Source organism: Topomyia yanbarensis, chromosome 3 (assembly GCF_030247195.1).
Source record: "Topomyia yanbarensis strain Yona2022 chromosome 3, ASM3024719v1, whole genome shotgun sequence".
Classification (NCBI taxonomy): domain Eukaryota; kingdom Metazoa; phylum Arthropoda; class Insecta; order Diptera; family Culicidae; genus Topomyia; species Topomyia yanbarensis.
In genome coordinates, this window is record NC_080672.1 from 167,553,715 (window position 1) to 167,574,718 (window position 21,004).

The 21,004-nt window shown below is 37.7% G+C and overlaps 2 protein-coding genes across 2 annotated transcripts; both read right to left on the reverse strand.

Moving 5' to 3' along the window:
* Positions 1–217: 217 nt before the first annotated feature.
* LOC131689163 (zinc finger protein 699-like) lies at positions 218–6,346 on the reverse strand. Its single transcript, XM_058974067.1, has 4 exons — positions 2,226–6,346; positions 779–1,859; positions 483–715; positions 218–416 (listed from the first exon to the last, which is right to left on the reverse strand). Exons 1-4 carry the CDS (start codon positions 2,397–2,399, stop codon positions 237–239), a joined length of 1,668 nt encoding a protein of 555 aa, XP_058830050.1. The 5' UTR covers positions 2,400–6,346; the 3' UTR covers positions 218–236.
* Positions 6,347–6,718: 372 nt separating this feature from the next.
* On the reverse strand, positions 6,719–17,367 carry LOC131689165 (alcohol dehydrogenase class-3). The gene is made up of 2 exons (XM_058974070.1): positions 17,168–17,367; positions 6,719–8,211 (listed from the first exon to the last, which is right to left on the reverse strand). The coding sequence occupies exons 1-2, from the start codon at positions 17,186–17,188 to the stop codon at positions 7,099–7,101; spliced, it is 1,134 nt and encodes a 377-aa protein (XP_058830053.1). The 5' UTR covers positions 17,189–17,367; the 3' UTR covers positions 6,719–7,098.
* Positions 17,368–21,004: the final 3,637 nt, after the last annotated feature.

Below are 21,004 nucleotides of genomic sequence, written 5' to 3' on the forward strand. Positions count from 1 at the left end.
ACGAAAAACATTTCTTCGGCTCCAAATCAAGTGCTCGAGGAGAAAAATCGTTCAATAAATACACTTTATACGCTCATGAATCATCCCAAATCTACACCCCATTGTCCTTCCTCACTAACAAATTCCAACACTCGCATCTTCTTAGGTAGGTATTCAACTAACATTTCCTTCCCTCTATTGATCACAAGGTGTGTAATGCAGTATAAAAACTGAATGCTACGCCCAACGAATGTTGTCTATTTATTTTCCACCTTTCTGATCAATTTGTGTACTTTTTCTCTGTGGACTTTTACATTATACTTAGTGTAGAATTTTTTCGAACAAATCTCGCATCCATGTTTTTTCTCCTCTGAATGCCGCCTGACATGATTACGATAACAAGTACGCGATTGTAGTTTTTTTCCACACAATAGACACTGAAAAATCTAGGTTTTAGTTGTTCATCCAAATACGATATTACAGCATATTGGACTTCTACTAACCTCAAACGTTTTGCCATCAATATGAGAATCCATGTGAGCCGTTCTGAGTGACGCAGTCCTGTAGCGATTCCCACAAACTGTGCATTGGAACGGCCGTTCCCCGTTATGTGTTCTCTGATGCAACGTGAGCTCACCGGGCTGTGCAAAGGCCTTCCCACACTCAAGACAGTGGTGCTTTTTTTCCAGACATTTCAAATGTTGCGCCAACGAACGAGATGTTAGGAACTTTTTTTCTGTAACCCAAAAACATAGGTTGAATGCCTAGTCTTGATAAAAGCTAAATAAAACAAACTTACCACAGTGACTGCACTGATATTTTTTCTCAGTACACTTCAGACGAAGGTGCTGTTGCAACTCCGCCATAGAATCGAAATCGTCCGACCCGCAATGCCGACACATATACGATTCATACTCAATATGCTTATTAGTTATATGAATAGACAATCTTGCCGAAGAACTATACTCACATCCACATCCTTCAAAAGGACACGGGAAGGATTTTAAATGAGATAAAAGATGCTGCTTCATACGATCAGTACTGTGATGTTCGACTGAGCAAACACCGCAAATGTATGGTAATTCGCAATCCTTAAGAAGAGGTCCATCGCATTGCTGGTGTTCACTGAACTGTATGTGTTCTATAAATTGATCTTTTTGAGTAAACATCATACTACAAACAATGCAAGTGTGGTAAGTAAAGAATCCGGTTACATTAGAGCTAGCATCGTGCAAGTGTACATGTCTGAGATAGCGTGCACGACCTTTAACTGTCTTCCCACAAATCGTGCAGCTGATTTTTTCTGCAAGAAGCGCTTCTTCCGACTGCATCGATTGAAATCGATTCTCCTCCGCTTCGTAATCATTATTAACGCTGTCGCTAATGTTTAATGTTCCAACTGATTCACTTTCCAGAAAATAAATCTCCCCATCCTCCGACATAGGTGTGACCGGCTCAAAATCTTTTGTATCGCTAGATACTTCATCTTTTCCATCTATATCAACGCATACAGCAATTTCTTCAGTCAAATTGTGTTCAGAAGTGTGTAGCTCAACTTGCCCTAAGTCTTGAACTTTATCGCACAGTTGGCTCTGATTTTGCGGTGCTCCACGAATAGTCAAATTTTCGGAACCAATCTTATGTTTTGTGTCTGTAAGTACAATCATTTCTTCTGAAATTTCATTTGATGGATTCGTATCTGCTTGAGCCTGATCACATACTGACGCTACATCCATTCGCCTGCAATCCGCTCTCGAAAATACTGTCTGCTGCAGTATCAGCTCCGTTCGTTTGCATTTTTGTTTAAATATGTAAAAATTCAAAAGTTGCCCCTTGCAAATCTGACAAAGTTTACTTGGAATTCCCTCCATTTCTTCAATCTACAATGATTTAGGTGGTACAAAAAGGATAGAATAGGCACATTATCAACATATAAATTTCAACGTTTTCTTGAAAAAGACGATACTAGCAATGATATCATTCAGAGAAAATCAACAGTGAATATTTTCAGATTAGGTTTTAATATCTATTTAAAAACTGTTGGGTGGTTTGCGTCCTAAGTTGCATTATTCAGTGCTCGAAGCGCAAAGCTTCATAAAGTATTCAAAATTATTGAGTAAAATTGTTTTACTGTATAAATCGACTAAATGGTAGTATCGCCCTTTCGGCGATTATTTACTTTTTCGGTCCTACGTATCACTATTGAATTGAAGTACATCACCATTATCATTCTTTAAAATATATACCTGCCAGTCCACACAAAACGAAATTACTTCCGGAATCCGCACCAGAAAACCATCAACAATAGCACTCGAGAATATATTGAACAACTGGCCACTAGCATCTGTTTGCGATAAGCAAATTCGACACATTTTATTCAAGTCCATATCCAGGTTGTACTCTTGCAGAGCTTTAGTCATTTTACATATCTTTTCTATATAGCTACAATGTACAAATTAACTACAATATATTGCTGGAACACAAAAGTAGGTAGATATAAGACATCAGTTTTTGCAAGACGCTGCTCTTCTTCTTCTTGCTGGCAGCTCAGCGCGTCACATACACCGGGGAAAAATAACTATTGAAATCCATAAGAACTGCTTATGATTTTTTGCCACAAGTTTCCCATATGGGAATATGTTTTACTTATGACAAAAGGAAAATTTGAGTCTCGTATTTCGTAAGCGGTACTTATAACATCTTTAGGCCATTGTTATGAGTTTCATGCGCTTCTGCTAATTTATATCACGATATTTAAATTTGAACTTTGTGTAATAATTGGAATGACATTCATAACTGTAATAAATGCAATAACCTCGCAAAAAGGACATAAATCTCAATAACGATATTTAGGGGTGTGCCGTGAGTTGATATCTCAATTCTTTTTCTATTTTTAAGCTCGAAACTATTGAAAAAAACATTTTTTAGTTTGTTTCCTTTTAGGACAATAACACATCTAAACCCATGCGACTTACACGACTCTATAGGTTACCATCAGATCTGTTTTAAAGATTCTTGAAGCATGTACGCATTATATCAGCTTTACCCAAGTAACCATAAGCATTAAGCCATTGCACTATATTGGCTATACATTTGCACTAATGTTAAATTGAAACTCCATTACAGCATTAATAATGCAATAAAGCTTTATATTAGCATCAATAATGCGTAAATGCACAGTCGAAATATAGCATTATCACTTGCTCTATATGCGAATATAAAGCTGATATAACGCGTACATGCTTCAAGAATCTTTAAAGCATGTAAGCTTTACATGTGCATTTAGTGCCATTATAGAGCAAATAAAAAGCCGATATAATGCTATTGTAATGCTGTGGGTTTATTCGTTATGTAACTTTTCTTGAAGATTATATTCGGCATATTTCATTTCAATCGAACATATGCAATATAGGCCAGGCAGCAAACGCAGAGCACTTACCGTGAAGGACGAGGCAAGGTACCTCAGTTCGAGACTTACTAAAGGTAATTTTCGTAAAACATTCATATCATGTGAGACAGAAAACCCATTAAGGATATTCATTACAATGCATTAGAAGAGAGTCAATTACGGTTTTAAACAGAACATTTTATTCTAAAATTTTTCCTTTTTACTCACCATACCGAAAGTAAACATAAGAAATGGTTTTAAAACCAAGGCGGACAATGACAGGCAACTGAAGCTTTCTGATAGCATTAGTAGTGCCAATATTATGCTTTCAAATTTGACATTTGTGCGCATTAGTGCTGAAAAAACGAGCTGTCAATCTCTGCACAGTAATAGCACTATATTTCGACTTTTCTGGCATAATACCAGCATTATATCAGTATTTAGGGCTTCACGGCTCTGTATGACTGCTTTATATAAGGATATAAATCTATTAGGCTACGTTATAATGCATAAACCGGATAGAAATTCTGTTGTAATCATTTTTTTCCTTCAATCAACCTTCTGGAAAGCAACAAAGGGTGTTCTAGTGTCGAACCAGAATTTATTTCTCGTTCAGAAGACGAGTTTCCGGAGAGAGGAGTTCACTTTTATATTTACCATTCTTGCAAATCTAATTTGTAATATTTCGAGGTATTTACAAATTGTCAACGTTTTATACGGAAACATGAGTAGCTCGTTAGAGAACAGGAAGTTTAATGATGACAATTTCGTTTGTTTGAGGAATCACTATTGTTGTTTTGAGCCAAATAGAAATAGCAATGACTTCTCAGTCGTTTTTAGTATCGGTTTGGCCTATTGTGAAATATACGGTACAGTTATTTGTGTTTTCGTCAACACTCAAGGAACGCGGAAGGTTTCTGTTTTCATGATCCTGTACTGCCTATTAGTACATAGAAGTCCTGTATGGATTTTTGTCGAAGGTGAGTTGTCCGTTGGTTTGTATTTTTATGCGTTTTCTGTTTATATTACTTATTAACCGATTTCGTCAATTTTCTCTATTGTTTCAGAGAGCGAGTAAGGGCGCTATAACCCTGGCTCATTAGCCAGGGCAGGGCTAAATACTTCTGTCCCATCCCAGGAACCTAGGACCAAAGGAGTGACATTAACCCTCTTAGCTAAGTCATTCCCAACGATTATCAAACCCCGATCAAATTGAAACGGTTGTGTACGGTTGTCCACGTTTCTTCCTTATTCAAGGTTCAAAATAATCCGCTGATTATTTTGATTAAATTATTCATTGAATGAATAATTTGAGTGCCGTATAATTTTGAATCATCTTTATTTTGTATGCTGCACAGTTGGCCTGGCCGCCTTAATGCTTGTGTCATATTCAATATATGCCACAAACATTAATGACAAGAAAAATTGTGGACGAACGTCTGCAATTTTCCAGGATCACTACATGTATTGGCTGTGTATGTGTAGACTAGACTAGGTTTCAAAGCTATTAGGTTACGTTATAATGCTTATTGGTTACTTGGGTATATGCGCATATAGAGCAAGTGACAATGTTATATTTCGGCTGCGCATTTATACATTATTGATGCTAATATAGAGCTTTATTGCATTGTTAATGCTGTAATGGAGTTTTAATGCAACATTAGTACAAATGTATGACGAATTGAATGGTTAAATTATAGAAGCGCAACAACCAGTACTATACCCATTAGACCTCTCCACATTTTGAAAAAGTTTTAAAATATACATGAATCAGCTCAAATTTTTGTTCTAGGTGTGAATTTAAGAACTTTCGCCAAAAATGGCTTAATTTGGACATGATTTAGAGGTGTCTCCAATCAAAAATCGTGTTTTTGCTATGTTTTCATGGGAAGATCACTTACACTCTGATAGGCCCTACATGCCCACATATCATCAAAGGTTGTTCCTTACACCTATCTTAACATGTTTTAACAGGTGAACATAGCCCTAATCGCAATAGAAAATTTGCTAACTGGATTTTTATATAGAGAAGAATACCAAAACCAAGAAAAAATAATACTATCGACCAGGCAAACCCTCAATTTTTTTCCATTATTATTATCTTGAGTAGCTAGACAAGGTAAGGCATATTAAAGTTTCACAAAAAGAATCTCTTCTCATAAAGGACATAAGAATTATTTATCCACTATTCCCCATAAAGTTTGCTCGAACCGAATGTCCGCCTGGTTCGTCTCGAACAGACCACACCGACCCGAAAGAGCTTATCATATCTGAGAGCCGATTTCATTTCAGTGGTAGTAAGTGTCTCATTCCCACCGTCGACCGTCTCATAGAAGATATCTCTTTCATCGAATCCTCAATTTCCATCGGAACTCGTATATGAGACGCTCAAGGAGTTCTACAAACTCGAACATCAACTATCTGAAGCGAAAAAGACGTTATTTAAATATTTTTTTGAATATTCCCTAATCCTATAATCAACTAAGGCTGCCTTTCGATTCTAATGCAGAAACGCTAATGATGCGACCATCAAGAATACTTCACACAACCTTAATTGACCCCCTTCGACACCAGTTTTGCCTTACCAAGTCGTAACGCGGGTGTCGGCGTGAAAACTGCCGAATAGGGGTTGAGAACAGCTTGAAGCAACATCTGATGTTACTCTAAATCTATGTGATATTCAAAACTGACTTGGATACTTCCATCGAGCCTAGTTTGCATACCTTACATAACTAGACTCACTGTTCTCCATTCACCACATTTCACCAGAAAACTATATTTCAATATTAATTCTTCAAAAGGGCTAAAGAGATTTTTGTAAACAAACTTGTTTTGCGCATTATTTCGGAGCCGAATGAAACTTCAAAAGAAGCACGCATTAACTGACATATTTACCCCACGTAGATTTACGATTTCAAATGTTTTCCAAGTTGAAATTACAGCAAATTAAATGAAATCGGCAAAACAAGTTGGTTTACAAATCTCATTAGCCATATTCAAAAGTTAATATGGATTTCAACTATACTGCCGCTATACGCATAACTGTCCCATGTGCTGTGGGATTCCCCATACGCACGGGACAATTATGCGTAGAGCGGCAGTATACGAGAATAGTAGAAACTCGGAACTGAGCGACTATTTGTGGTAATGATCATGTATATTCCACGAAAAAAAATGTTCGAAGAAAATTGTCTTTTTTGTATTGTAACATAACCTAATGCGATATTCCCCAAATAGTTATCGGACTGAAAACAATAACCCAAATGACAGAAACAATTTACGGTGTGGCGTGTTTATTGTCGAATCACAATATGAAAAATTGGGGAAAAACAATAATACAAATTATTCATATATTGTTCTCGTTTATGCGGGAGTGGATACAACATGCATTTAATCAAAATGAAAACCACTTTCCTTACAAAATATAAATCTAATGACAAAATAATACCATATGTTAGCATAAACATAATGAATAAAATCTAATAAGTTACGATTTTCTCCATTTACAGGTTTTGCAGAATTTTGAAAACATTTGAACTTTTCAACATTTCACTGCTGCAGATAAGGAACAAAAGTACCTGGCATCCCTGAGTATACATTTTCTATGTGCTGTTTGGTTATTGGTTATTGTCCATCAGCTTCGAAATTATTTTAAGGCAAAATTATGAATTTGAAAGCAATTTGCGTAAATAAAGGTGAATTTCATTTATTTTACATTATTAAAAAAAAAATCAAAACTCAACAATAGATCTAAGGCTTTTTCCTTCGTGCATCAAAATGAATGCATCATTGATCTTATCAATCGGCATAGTGTGAGTGATAAATTCGTCTATCATTAACTCCTTGTTCAAATATTGGGTGACTAGTTTTGGTACACTTTCGACACTTTTCCACCCTCCAAAAGCGGTACCCTTCCAGGTTCTACCAGTCACAAGTTGGAATGGACGAGTCGAAATCTCACGTCCCGACTCAGCAACACCGATAATAGTTGACAGTCCCCATCCGCGAGAACATGATTCCAAAGCGGCACGCATTGTCAACACATTGCCAACGCACTCAAACGTATAATCCAATCCACCATCGGTTTTTTCAATCAGAACTTGTTGAATTGGTTTATCATAATCCTTGGGGTTTACGAATTCATTACAGCCAAACTTTTTTCCTAGTTTAAACTTATCTGGGTTGATATCAACTCCAATGATTCTGCTTGCTCCTGCAGCTTTGCAACCCATCGCGACAGCTAAGCCAACGGCACCCAACCCCCAAATGGCACAGCTACTGCCTTTTTCAACGTTCGCTGTGTTCAGTGCTGCTCCGTAACCGGTCGGAATTCCGCATCCTAATAGGCATACCTTTTCAAGTGGAGCAGAATCGTCGATCTTGCATAAAGAAATATCAGCCACAACAGTGTATTCGGAGAATGTGGATGTGCCCATGAAATGGAACACCTGTTGACCCTTGCAACTAAAACGCGACGTTCCATCCGGAAGCAGTCCTTTCCCTTGGGTAGCTCGAATTTTCGGGCACAGATTAGTCTTAGGGCTTTTGCAGAATTTGCACTCAAAGCACTGTGGGATGTATAATGGAATTACATGATCTCCCGGTTTGAACTTAGTCACGCCTTCGCCAACACTTTCCACAATGCCTGCGCCCTCATGACCGAGAATAACTGGGAAAACGCCCTCGGAATCAAGTCCATCCAAAGTGTATGCATCAGTGTGGCATACTCCAGAAGCACTGATTTTAATCCGCACCTCACCAGCCTTTGGGGGAGCTACATCAATTGTCTCAATGGAAAGTGGTTTTTTGGGTTCCCATGCAACGGCCGCTTTGCAAGAAATAACCTAAAATGTAAAGTTGTGTCTTAAATATTGTTTCATTACGGTAGCAAAGTTTAATATAGAATTGGCTGAGTACCCAGTAAAGTTGAACCGAAAATGAACCGGAACTCTGGCTGGTTTTCACTAGGATCGGTTGTGTCACTGGAGCCGGAATACGAACTAAAACCAGCCAATATTCGGACTGAATTTAACTGGGTGTTATTTCATATTATATTATATAGCTACTCTAGTATTGAATAAGAAATCAGAGCTTAAAAAACTGACATTCCCGCGTCAGCTTGGAAGAGAAGCGAAATTCAATTCATGCCCGCCGCGATGAATGAAATGTTTGACTCGGTTCCCTTGGCATTCGTTCTTTCGGTACAGCGCATTTACGTTCGCATATGTTTGGTTTCAGAAGCTAACTAAATTTTGACTCTATGCCAGCTCTGAGAGAAGGATTGCCATGGTTAATTACAAATTTTATGGAACAATTTTTTTATATTTATGATGAAAACTCCCTTTAAATGTAGTAACATTTATCACTCTTCAAAACTTTTTTTTATTATTGTATATTTTCGAAGATTTAGGAATAAAACAATTTCTTCCAGAGATTTTTTCATAAAAAAAAATGATAAAATCTATTTTCTTGAGTATTTTTTTTAATGTAGCGCCATCTACATAGTTTACAGAGTATAGATGCCTTTAATACATATGCTAAAAATATCTATACAAACAACTTTGCCAAAGAAAGTTTTTTGATAGCAGGCCTCTGTCAAAAGATAGAACAGATATAGATCTTCTCTAAAGAGACTAGAATAACAAAGAGACGCCATGTTCCGTTTGGAATTCCAATTTTACTGTCAATGTCATTCCAAAGGAACAAGAGAGTTGTCAATCGTAAATGTTTAGCATCATGTGGCATTGTTTTTAAGGAAGTATTGTTATGCAATTCATAAAAAATAACTAAAGATTTTAAAGATAAAAATTATATCCTCAAACCAAATTTGTTACAATACCGTCGTGTTTAGAAACGCTAAAGAGAAAAGGGCTTGGTTTGATGGGGCACGAAATTCAGCATGAGGGTAACGAATACCAAATGATGCAAATAATAAATTTTTGCCTAATATGGTTTTGCTGCTGCAAAATACGATTCGTGCGGATATAACTATGTTTTAGCTGGATTTTTCTATTGGTTAGAAGAAACAAACGGAATAACAACAAGCAAGTTTGGTGAGGCTTGCACATTTGCAGTGTTGCCTGTGACCTGTAGCCTGGTTGCTGTTTGAATTGTTTTCACTGAATTAAGATAGCGTCTCTTTGTTATTCTAGTCTCTTTAGTTAAACCATTCATTCCGAAAACATCTGGTCGCTTTATACTAAACCAGTGATTCTCAACCTGGGGTCCGTAGACCCTAGAGGGCCGCGAAGACATTACTGGGGGTCCTCGAAGAAAAATATATTTTACGAGTGCAGATTAGAATTTCAAGTCTTGTTTCCTAACAAACTGAAAATAACATATCGATAGCATACAAAATCGATGTTTACCCATGGGGGTCCGCAGCAACCCAGGGCAATTTCTAATGGGTCCGTGGCACGAAAAAAGTTGAGAACCGCTGTACTAAACCATATGTTCCAGGAAAGAGCATAGAAAATAGACATGCACACATAAGCTTGAAAGAGAAACGAAATTCAATTCATGCCCGCCACGATGAACTAAATGTTTGGTTGGTTTCCCTAGTCATTCGTTTTTTCGATACAGCGCATTCACGTTAGCATATGTCCGGTTTTAAAAGCAAACTCAATTTTGTTTCTATGCTAGCTCTGAGAAATTATCGAGCAAAAGATATACTTTACGCAGTTCACTTATGCTCTAAAATGTAGAAGATGTTAACTTTTAGCTTCAAACTGTCCTCATAATAACAAGCATTCGAATCTGCGCGAAATTTTAGTCAGTTCAGGAATTCCACGAAGATCCGTCCGAAAATAATTAAAATCCTGACCGACCATCTTAAGCAGACCCTACAGGAGCAGAAATATTGACAATAAATCATTGTCATCTTGAAAATATTGATTCTGTGTAGAATTTAGATGTAGATTGATGCATTGAAGCAGTCTTGTCAATATATTTATTGACAATATTTCTGTCTTGTGTAGGTTCCGCTTTGGATTCCTATGAAACTTCACACATTCCTTCGGCATGGAAGACTAAACATTTTCCACAATCAGTAAGATTATTTTGACTCAAGAGCAATTTTTCAAAAGAGCGTAAACCTTTCTACGTGCATTATTTTAATTTTTTTGTTCGATTACTGTATTTTATACAGCAAAACTTTCTGAGAACGAGTTTCAGTGAATGAATATTTATGTACGAAAAAATACACTGGAAAAATGTGTCATTTTTCACAAAAACAAAAGCTAGCGTAAAAAATTTAGTCTTTCAAAAAACTTATTATTGTTGATGGAAAAACGCGAATAACTTCTGAAAAGGTCGTAAGAAAACAAAACTCTTGTTCAAACGAAATTTAAAATATCTCGAGAACTACATTTCAAAAAAAAATGTTATTAGCATTTTGATTCAAAATAGCGTTTAAAATCATATTCAAAAAGAAAATTGTATTTTTGACTGCAAATAGTATGAACTATAAAAATATGTCAAAAGTTTTTGCTAGGAAAAATTGTTTATTGAAAGCTTCTCCATTAGAAAAACTCTAGTAAGAGAACTGCGGAGAGAAAAACAGCATTTTTGGCAACGTATGTCCCGGCATTGTATGGCAACACGTCCAATGTTATAAGGATAGGCAATGTTCGATTGGATCCCTTTTTTGACAGCTAAACGCGAATCCAATCGATTCAAAATGGAGTCTCCGCAGTTCTCTTTCTAGAGTTTTTCTATTCTCCATAATTCAAATACACTGAAAAAGTTTCGTTTACGTCTTTAAAACGATAAACATTAGATTTTTGATATTTTATGATGGAGTAACGCGAATAAATTTAAAAAGGGCAAAATCACACGAATTAACTGTTTTTGTTGGAACAAAATTCCAAATATCTCGAAAACTATCGCATTTTGGAAGATTTTTGTTAAATACATTTTGATTTAAAATGAGACTAAGAATTATATTCTGTAATAAAAGTACAGTTTTGTATGTCAATTATTATGCAATTTAAAAACATGTATAAAGTTGTTAGAAAAACTTTATAAGTTTTCCATCATAGAATCACATTCAAAATATTTCGTTTCTCTTTAGGTTTTTTTTTTTTTTTTTTTTTTTTATCCCTTTATGGGCAGCTAGGGCCGAGGGTGGTGGCTAGCGGGTTTCATACATCCTTGACCTGACGGACAAAGCTATGGTGCCTTGAACACAGGCAACGCAGATTCAAGGCCATCATTGAAATGATAAGTTCTGCGTTTGAGATGTACTTCCCCCGGTTGCCAGACGAATACCTGTAATTATTACTTGTTGCTTTGTATGTATGAATCTAATGTTCAGTTCTGGGTGGTGTATGCGTGGAAGATGTGGTTTTTAGCGTTCGAGTCCAGGAGTGCATATCTGTCTGGGTTAGCGTGGGCGTTTACTAATTGTGTAAGTGTGATCGCTAAAGGCTCGAGCATATGAATGCCAGCGTGTCTCCAACTTTGCGTGCATAAATCCGATTTTGGATCCGTGTTGCCATTCGCACATTCACGTGTATTCTCGAACGATCGCGCGCGGACCGTGAATCTAATAATTAATTTTCAGTGTATGGTAGAGAAACGTGTTGTCTAGTGAATCGGTCCAACAGAAGGCATGAGTCTAGGCTGATCGAGAGTAGAGAATTCCGAACGTAGCCGGTCTATGATCGCGCGAGTGGTCGGTTAATGCTTGAGACCGCGGTTGTAAAGTTATAGGTGCTGAAAAGTTCACTTAAGTAAAGGGGTGTTGGCGAAATTGCGAGCGTAGGTGTGTGTGGATGATTGAAATTGTAATGTAAGTTCGCGTTTTTGACCAGATTTGTGTTATCGCGAAAGTTAGGGACGTTTGCACGTTTTGGATGTGAATGTATATGGGAGAATATGCAATTGACTGTGCTAGTGAATATCAGTATGAACCCAACTCAAGATACAGTAATAAAAGGAAAAATAACATGCCGAATGTTTCTTTTTTTAGGTCAATAACCGTGCAGTGAAAAATGCTCAAAAACTCTGAACTAGGCCCCATCGAGTCCAGTCTGTCCGTCTCGTCCTGTCGTGTCTGGGGTTTCCAGGTTACATGCATTCACCAGATGAGACTAGCTTATGACAGCTTACTTGTGCACTGGTTTCGTAGAATCGAGGCGATCATCGAAATGATAGATCCTACGAGTGAATGCACTTGGCCCAGTCACCTGTCAAGCATTTGTGTATTTGTGTGTGTTGAGATATGTGTGGAGCCTGTAAATAATATTTTAATACGAATAATATTTTATACTTCAAAACAAGAAATGTGTAATATACTACTTGCAGTTTGTTGATCATTCCTACTTATCTGATTCCATCGAGTATGAGAATACATCTCCATTGTTCTAAAACCTGGCGACGTCCGCTGGCAGAGAAGAATCATTGTGGGCAGCAATGTTGCTCTTCTTGGATGTATGAGCTCGAAAAGGTCATCACAAGAATATAACGCATGAGACCAAAAATAAATAAAAAAATAAAGAGAAGAGTTAGTATTGTTATTGAGTATTAGTAATATGCCGATTTTTTTCAGGAGTTGTCCTACTGGAACTGTAGAGCTAATTGATTTAATTAAGGCATGGACCTAGACTTCTGGAATCGAGGATAGAGACTTCCGGACGCGAACGATTCATGAATGCGCGAGTGCGGGGGACTGTAGGTTCACGCTTGAGACTGCGTTTGAGTGATTACAAGTGCCGAGACGTTCATATTATCACCGGGATGTTATAATGTCTGGAAGAGCGCGAGTATAGGTTGCGTGGATGTTCGCGAAGGGCTCAAGCATTTTTATATTTGTTTGTCGCGTGTATGTGACTTTGCATTTGATTTTTATGTAGTTTCGCGCGAACGCGGGCATTTGGAGGTTCACTCTCGAGACCGGGATTGTTAATTTATAAGTGCTAAACCATTCACTTAGTCACCAGGGTGTTATACTTTTTACGAGATCGTGGGTGTGGTCGTGCGTGGATGATCGCGAAGGACTCGAGCGTTTGTATGTGGACGTTTTTATCGCGTGTGCTAGTATGTAACTTCGCGTGGACACACCATTTTTATAAGCGTGTGGCCATTCGCATGTTTGCGTATTCTCCAATGATCGCACGTGGACGTCTTGTCTAGTTTTTATTTCTATTGGTCCAACTAAAGGCATGAATCCGGGCTGCTATGATCAAGGGCGGAGACCTCCGGACGTGACCGATTCATGATTGCGCGAGCTTAGGTTCTTAGGTTCCAACGTTCACCCAATCAATCGGGGTGCCTGAATATTGGCGAGATCGCGGGCGTTCGTATTTGTGACAAGGTTCGTGTTATAGCGTAGGCCACGTTTGTACGTTCACTCAAAAAAAAGTAAACGTTATGCCTATTGATTTTACACATAGATTTTTGCAATTAACGGAGGCATATAGACACTATTTGCTGGCACATAAACCTAATGTGTGTATTTACAAGAAATATTAATCTTACATTCACATTTCATAACTATTAGACACATAAAACCCCACTCTATAACAATATGCACATATAACTTATGTGTGTGCATACATAGTTTATACAGTTGACACATTGAAGGTATGTGTGCGCGTGATAACAATAGCATTTCTTCTTCATATGAATTTTAAGCGGTTTGAAGCAAATAGAATTAACGTTTGGATTTTTTTCAGTGTTTGGAATGAGGTGCCTGCAGAGAGAATTGGGCCCTAAACCCACATTGTATATTATTTGACCATGGCAGTGGATAATAAAGGTCGCCAAGTTAAGTACTAAAATTGATCATAATGTAGCTTAACTAAAAAGAAAATAATCGTATCCCAAGTTTATGTGATATCATCACTGTAATACTGCTTTGGTGGAAAAGCCCCCGGACCACATCAAGGTACAGTATCATGCCGAGGGTATTTCGTTTCTCTTTAGGTTTTTATTGACAAAATAAAAAATTAGAAAAAATGGGTTTTTGGCAATTTAAATTTTTAACACAAATTTTAGTTTTTGTGAAAAATGACAATATTTTTTTCAGCATATTTTTTTCGTACATAAATATTCATTCCCTGAAACTCGTTCTCAGAAAGTTTTGCTGTGTAAAATACAGTAATCGAACAAAAAAATTGAAATTAATACACGTAGAAATGTTTACCCCCTTTTGAAAAATTGCTCTTGTATCAAAATATTGCAATTGTAAGAGAAAATAATGGAGATACATAAACCGAACACAACTTCAAAGTTTCGTTCGAATCGACGATGGTCATATTTTGTGGTCGGCCGGTTTCTCATGGAATCCCTCAGTTGGGAAGATAATAAATGAAGGAGGCGTTGAATCTTATAGGATTTTCGATTGATGTGCACCGATGTACTGCCCATAAACGCATAAGAGTCCCATGTGGATTTTTGTCGAAAATAAGTTATCCGTTGGATTGTATTCTGTATCACCACTGAATCACACTGCACAAATAAGATTACCGGGTTTGTTCAGAAAATATAAAAAAAAATACCAAAACATGGTTGTCCCATCCATTTGGCTCAATGGATGGGACAATCTTGAACAGCGTTTTTCTCGGCTTGCTATTTTTCAACATGGGACTCTTATGCTGTTATGGGCAGTGTAGTGGAGTGCACTTTCTAGCAGAAGTGCCAATGGAACATATCGACACAGATCTTTCATTAGGGCCTAAGTCGCAATGTACTCAAATGGAGAAAAATCAGTTTCAATATTCGGCGAAGGTTTTCTAAATGTAGTTTTTATTGTAGGTATAAATTACTTTATGACCGTGTTTTTCCGGAAGCATTTTTCGTTAAACCTTATGACAATATAACAAAGAATTTATTCCTATGTGCTTTTAGTGGGTAGAAACTAAAAAAAATGCTTACGCCCAATTTGCATCCCAGTCGTGATTTCGCCCTTCAGCAACCACCATTTGCGGAAGGGCTAAACCGTGTACATAATTTTCAGAAGGGCGCGGTAAATGGGCTAAACTGACTCTGTCTTGCTGGGTAGGGCTGGGTAAATGGGCGAGCTTGACAGTATACTTTTTAATAGAGCTCAGCAAATGGGCGCATAGAAACCCAATGTAAAAGAAAGGGCGCGTGAGTCTTTTCTTCAAATTTCATGAAAATATCGAAATATTCGAATGTTTATGCGCAACAACTATCGAGTAGACATGATCATAGTAGATATTGCTTTTCATTTATATAACAGAACCGCCGTTTATTCTTTTATTTGTGAATAATAACCGTACGCCCGCTTCCGTCTAAAAATGTAAGTTTGGCCTTTATATTCTATATGAGAAGAAGGGCCTAAGTCGAAATCTCGAAGAAAATGCATCTTTCGCCGTTTTGTTTTCTTTAATTATACATCGAACTAAAAACCATTTTAACTAATTTTCACCTCAATCTTGTAGTATTTTTGTTGCATTATGTCGTAATAGCGAAAACGCAGTTTGTTTACATTTGCGATTTAAGCCCTAATGAAAAATCTATGTCGATATCCAGTTTTCTGCACTTCTGCTAGAAAGTGCAAAACCAGTGCACTTCACTACACCGGTGTCAATCAATCAAAAATCCCATTAATGTTGATTTCGGTAAAATCAAGCAGAAATAGGTAACTGGGTTTTAAATTTCGCACTACTGTTCTAGGGTCAAGGGAAAAATCAATCACGCACAAGGTCACCACGATGTTCAAACCTGAGACGAGACAATAGCAAAAAACCGAACATCAAATGCAGCCAGGGGATACTGTCAAATGCAGGGGGACGCTGTCTAGCAAGTATTTCGTACCCAACATCAGCTGGACCGGACCTGATTATCACGGTTAAACAGCAATAAATAATAACTTTTACAAATATGTCAACGACTAGTACACGAGACATGCGAAACTGCTTACCCTATATTCTCTTTTTGGGGTGAAGTAACCAAAAAACGGGGTCCAAAGCACTGGACCGAGGCGAGATGTTGGGTACGCGCAAAATATATGTGATTTGACAACCACAGCCTACCCCTGGTCAAATGCAGCCAATCCATTTAAACTATGTGAGGCAAAAAGAGGCTATGTGAGACGAATGATAGAATGAACAGACAAAAAGAAAAAGATAACATCTATCGGCAAATCCCGTCCCAGATTCAAACCAATAAATTTTGTTCCCAGCCCCAGCAACGTGTCGAAATACAACTCAAAAAACCATATAGGATTTTCGATTGATTGACACCGGTGTAATGGAGTGCACTGAAACTGCACCGTTTTTGCACTTTCTAGCAGAAGTGCAGAAAACTGGGTATGTTCCATTGACACTTCTGCTACTCAGGCAAAAAATACTGCGAATTCATAGGAATATCGTATAATTTTTAGCCACAAGTAGCACGTATGTAAATCATAGGATTATTTTATGAAACAGCATTTATTTGGTTAAACCGATTTGCTATGATTTCATGTTCCATAAGGTATCTTTGAATTATTATATTAATATTTTACATTTCTCTTATGTTTATGAGAATCATAAGATGCTCGTATGAAACTTGAATGACTGGCATATGCAAAAGCTTATAAAATGTTAAGGTAATCATAAAAGTCTTATGTTTTTCATATTAATCTTATGAAAACATAGTTTTGTTACTTTTCTAGTCATAAGATGAATCTTATGAAATTCGCTATGGATTTTGGTGTAGAAAGTGCAAAACCAGTGCACTCCACTACACTGGTGTCAATCAATCGAAAACCCCAATAGTCATCCTGATTACAAGTCTAGAGCAGAGCCCAATACTTCATATTATAAACAAAAAATAAGTTTAGGCACTTACCTTTCCTGTAGTATCACCCATTTTTGTTGTATATAGTACCTGTTTTCGGGAATCGTGCACCGCCGGTACTGAAAAAAGTTCTTTAAAGATTGATAAAGCTTCAAAATACAACTTATTTGCAAAGTCACGGTTTCAAGAGATAATTTGTTAGCGATAGAAGAAAACAAAGTGCCGTGTGCAAAAGCCGGTTGATTGTGTATCAATATGGTATGTATAGGTGTGGCAGGAAACACGGTTTGCTAGTGTTGACAACCAAGAATATTTCTCGACAAACATATGATTACGGCTTAAAAGCCAACTGTCAAAATTCTCTTTGAAAGGAAATTTCGGACAAACCGTTACTGGCTAAACACAGTTCATAGCAGTTAATGAAAGAGAAAACTTTTCTCTTTTGTTTACTACCAACATCTGTGATTGGCGAGTAACGGTTTGTCCGGAATTTTGACAGTTGGCTTTTAAGCCGTAATCATATGTTTGTCGAGATTTAAACAGTCCAGAAGCATAAGGACCATTCATAAATTAAGTAACGCTTTTAGGGGGAGAGGGGGTACAACAAGTTGTGACATAGGGGGGAGTGGGTGTTAACTAGATCGTTACGTAACATGCTTTCGTCGAAGAAAAAAATTTTTTTCTTGGAATTTGTTACGTAACAGGGGAAAGGGGGATGGAAAAATTTGTGACAATTTGTTACATAGAGGGGGGGGGTCAATTTTGGGCAATTTTTGCGTTACGTAATTTATGAATGGTCCCTAACGGGCCGACGTCATAACGTTCACACAATGCAATGGGAGCGAAACGAATGGTATGAAGAAAGCAAGTCGATTTATTCTGTGATCACTCACACCACTCATGTAAGATTCACCTTACAAATACCAAAGTGCATTGAATCTTCGCATTACCTGAATATAATACATTAATTATGTATGACCTTCAAAAAATGCGGACGAACATGGTCGGGCGATTTAAAAAGTTTGACGTTTGACCCAACTCGCCTGTGCTAATTGCCCCTAGGAACAAATGCAATTTGCGAATGCGATTTAAAGGCAATTTCAATACTTAGACAAATTTTCTGGAATGGACTTGGTTGTTTTTTGCGTTTTTCACACAATTGGTGTGTTCTCACTTGTACTTTGTTTGTGCACTTCATTTAGTCAACGAATGTAGAAAATTGTGGAATCGTGTGTAAGTATAGTAGAACAAGATCTCTGACCTAGTCTTAATGAACGTCAGATTGTGATAAGTTTTGATGTGCAATACAAATTTCACCGTTGATTCTTCCTATAAGTTGGTGGTGATGATCAGGCTTATTTTCCATTGATAGATTCGCAAACGTTATTGTTCTGTCACAGATACATGGTTTTGTTACTGTTCTATACGAGTGTAACGTTCATCCGAGATAAATCCGCTTCAAATGACCTGAGTCCTGCGTTGGCTCGAATTCTTTGAATAAATTTAAATCAACGTTGTTTAAATACTTTAGTAATTGATTAAATAGCATTCAATAAATTGTCATTGTCATTTCTCAGCCCACACCCTGGCAGACGTTCATCCGCCCATCTAGACTCTGTCAAGATGAGGACCTACAAAGCCTAACTGTTCGTATGTGCTAGTCCGTATAGCACACCAGTTTCTTCCACAAGCAGGCGCCGGCTGTTAACCAGTCCCACAAGTTTCAGATACATTACATAGAGGATAGTTGGAGACAGAAAATGAAGAGATAGTAAAGAGATTTTGGTTTGCTGAAACGAGACAAGAAAAGCAAAATAATTGATTAGTTTTTTTTATCGGGCAGATGGGACTGCAGCTTAACGTAACGTCAAGTTCTCTATTTTGTCTGGTCCAATGTATCCTGCTCCTAACAACGCGTGCTAAGTCGTCAGTGATGCAATTAAAACTTCGCATTGATTCCGCTTCTATTTTCTTCCTGATCTCCTCATTGGTCCCCTAGGTCAGAAGCGGATCAATCGACTGTTAAGTAAATTAGAGATCGCAGTCAGCCGTGATGTCCGCGAATTTCATACATACATACAAACTATTTGGCGCAAGTTCAGAGCGTGTAACGTCGTGTCATCTAGTCTGTCATCCTATGGAAAATCATCCTACCATCGCCTTGGGGTCAACGTCATATTGGCAAATTTCGCATTGAATCCGCTTCTGTCTCTTCCTAATCTCCTTTTTGTCTGCTAGGTCCGAAGCAGAGCAATCGACTATTAATTGAAACGGTAAACGCGAATACTTTTCCTTCGACTGTGCTGTTTCTTCTCTATCTTATAACATAACTCGATTATCCCTGTTCTAGTCAATATACATATTCATTACATTATGGACCAGGCAAACCCTTAATTTTTCTATTATTATTATCCTGAGTAGCTATACCAGTGAAGGTATTTTAGGATTTCGCAAAAGAATCTCTGCCAATAAAGGCGTAAGCAATATTTATCCACATAAAGTTTGCTCAAACCTAATGTCCGCCTAGTTCGACTCGAATAGACCACACCGACCCGAAAGGGTTGCTCATCATTTGTGAGAGCCGGTGTGCTTGGTCGAGTTTAATAATCATAAGAACAAATACTGAATAATTAACTATCTCTTAGGTGCCAGTCCTGCACTCCTTTCCTGAACTAGCCTCATACTCACGATCAAAAGAGTCGACAACTAGTAGGATCCACATGTCCCCTACCCAAGCGAATTGATCAACTTGTAAGTAGGAGCACATATCTACCAACCAGCCAAGAAGACTTCCGAATCAATGAGAATGGACCATGCCAGTCGAAGGCCACAGGCCCAGCGCCACCTCGTACAGTGTCATTGTCATTTCTCAAGATGAGAACCTACAAAGCCTAACTGTTCGTATGTGCTATTCCGTATAGATTTTGGTTTGCTGAAACGAAACAAGAAAAGCAAAACAATTGTGATTAGTATCGTAGCTATAATAAATAAATAAACGATTTCTCCTCTGTTGTCGGTTTCCCTGTTCGCAGTCCTCCCTCCTGTTCCTGATCTGTTTGGGCCACTGGCTTTCCGTTTCCTTGGCCGTCCCGCTCTCCCGCACACATCGTAGCAGGAGAAACAAATGAAAAGACAAAACAAAACATAATGAAAATAAATGGAAGTCTGCTATCTGTGCCTAAATTGATGTTGCTTCTCAGTTTTGCACGACCCAGGGGGGACTTGGCCTTGATCCCAATGCTCTGTCACCGATGTTACGTGATATTCGTTATGGAATATTCTTTGTTTGGGGGCCATTCATAAACAATGTTGTACGTTTTTTTATCCCTGATCCGCTGATACGTCTAAAATTCATTTTTAGTTTTTTTATCTCGTTACGTGACGCTCTTCCCTATTGTCAATATCCAACATCGTTTATGAATGATCCCCTGGTGATATATTTAGAGCAGACAATCCAATGAGAAATAGGATTGACAGGATTTTAGTGCGCTCTTGGCACCTTGTGTCACATCTTCATGTTTGTTATACATACTAAGTATACCAAAGCATGCGATGTGATGACCGGAAGATTAGAGAAGCAACTCCTCCCCTTCCCCCCCAATTGATTAAATAGCATTCAATAAATCAGATAAAATAATGTTTGAAATGATTTTCGCTGGGGTTTCGTTTGCCACGACAAAGTGCTTAATTTTCCATTCAGTATGAATTTATTCTGTAATTTGATCGAAGTCACAGACAGACTCTAGTAAGTATATGTGAGCAGATAATGAATCCGAAAATAAGTATTATTTTTAATTTTCATATTAGGCAATTAAGGGCGATTAAATGGCGCGTTTCGTGGGTGATTTGGGGGCGATTTAAGTACGTGTTGGGCGTCAAAAAAATGAC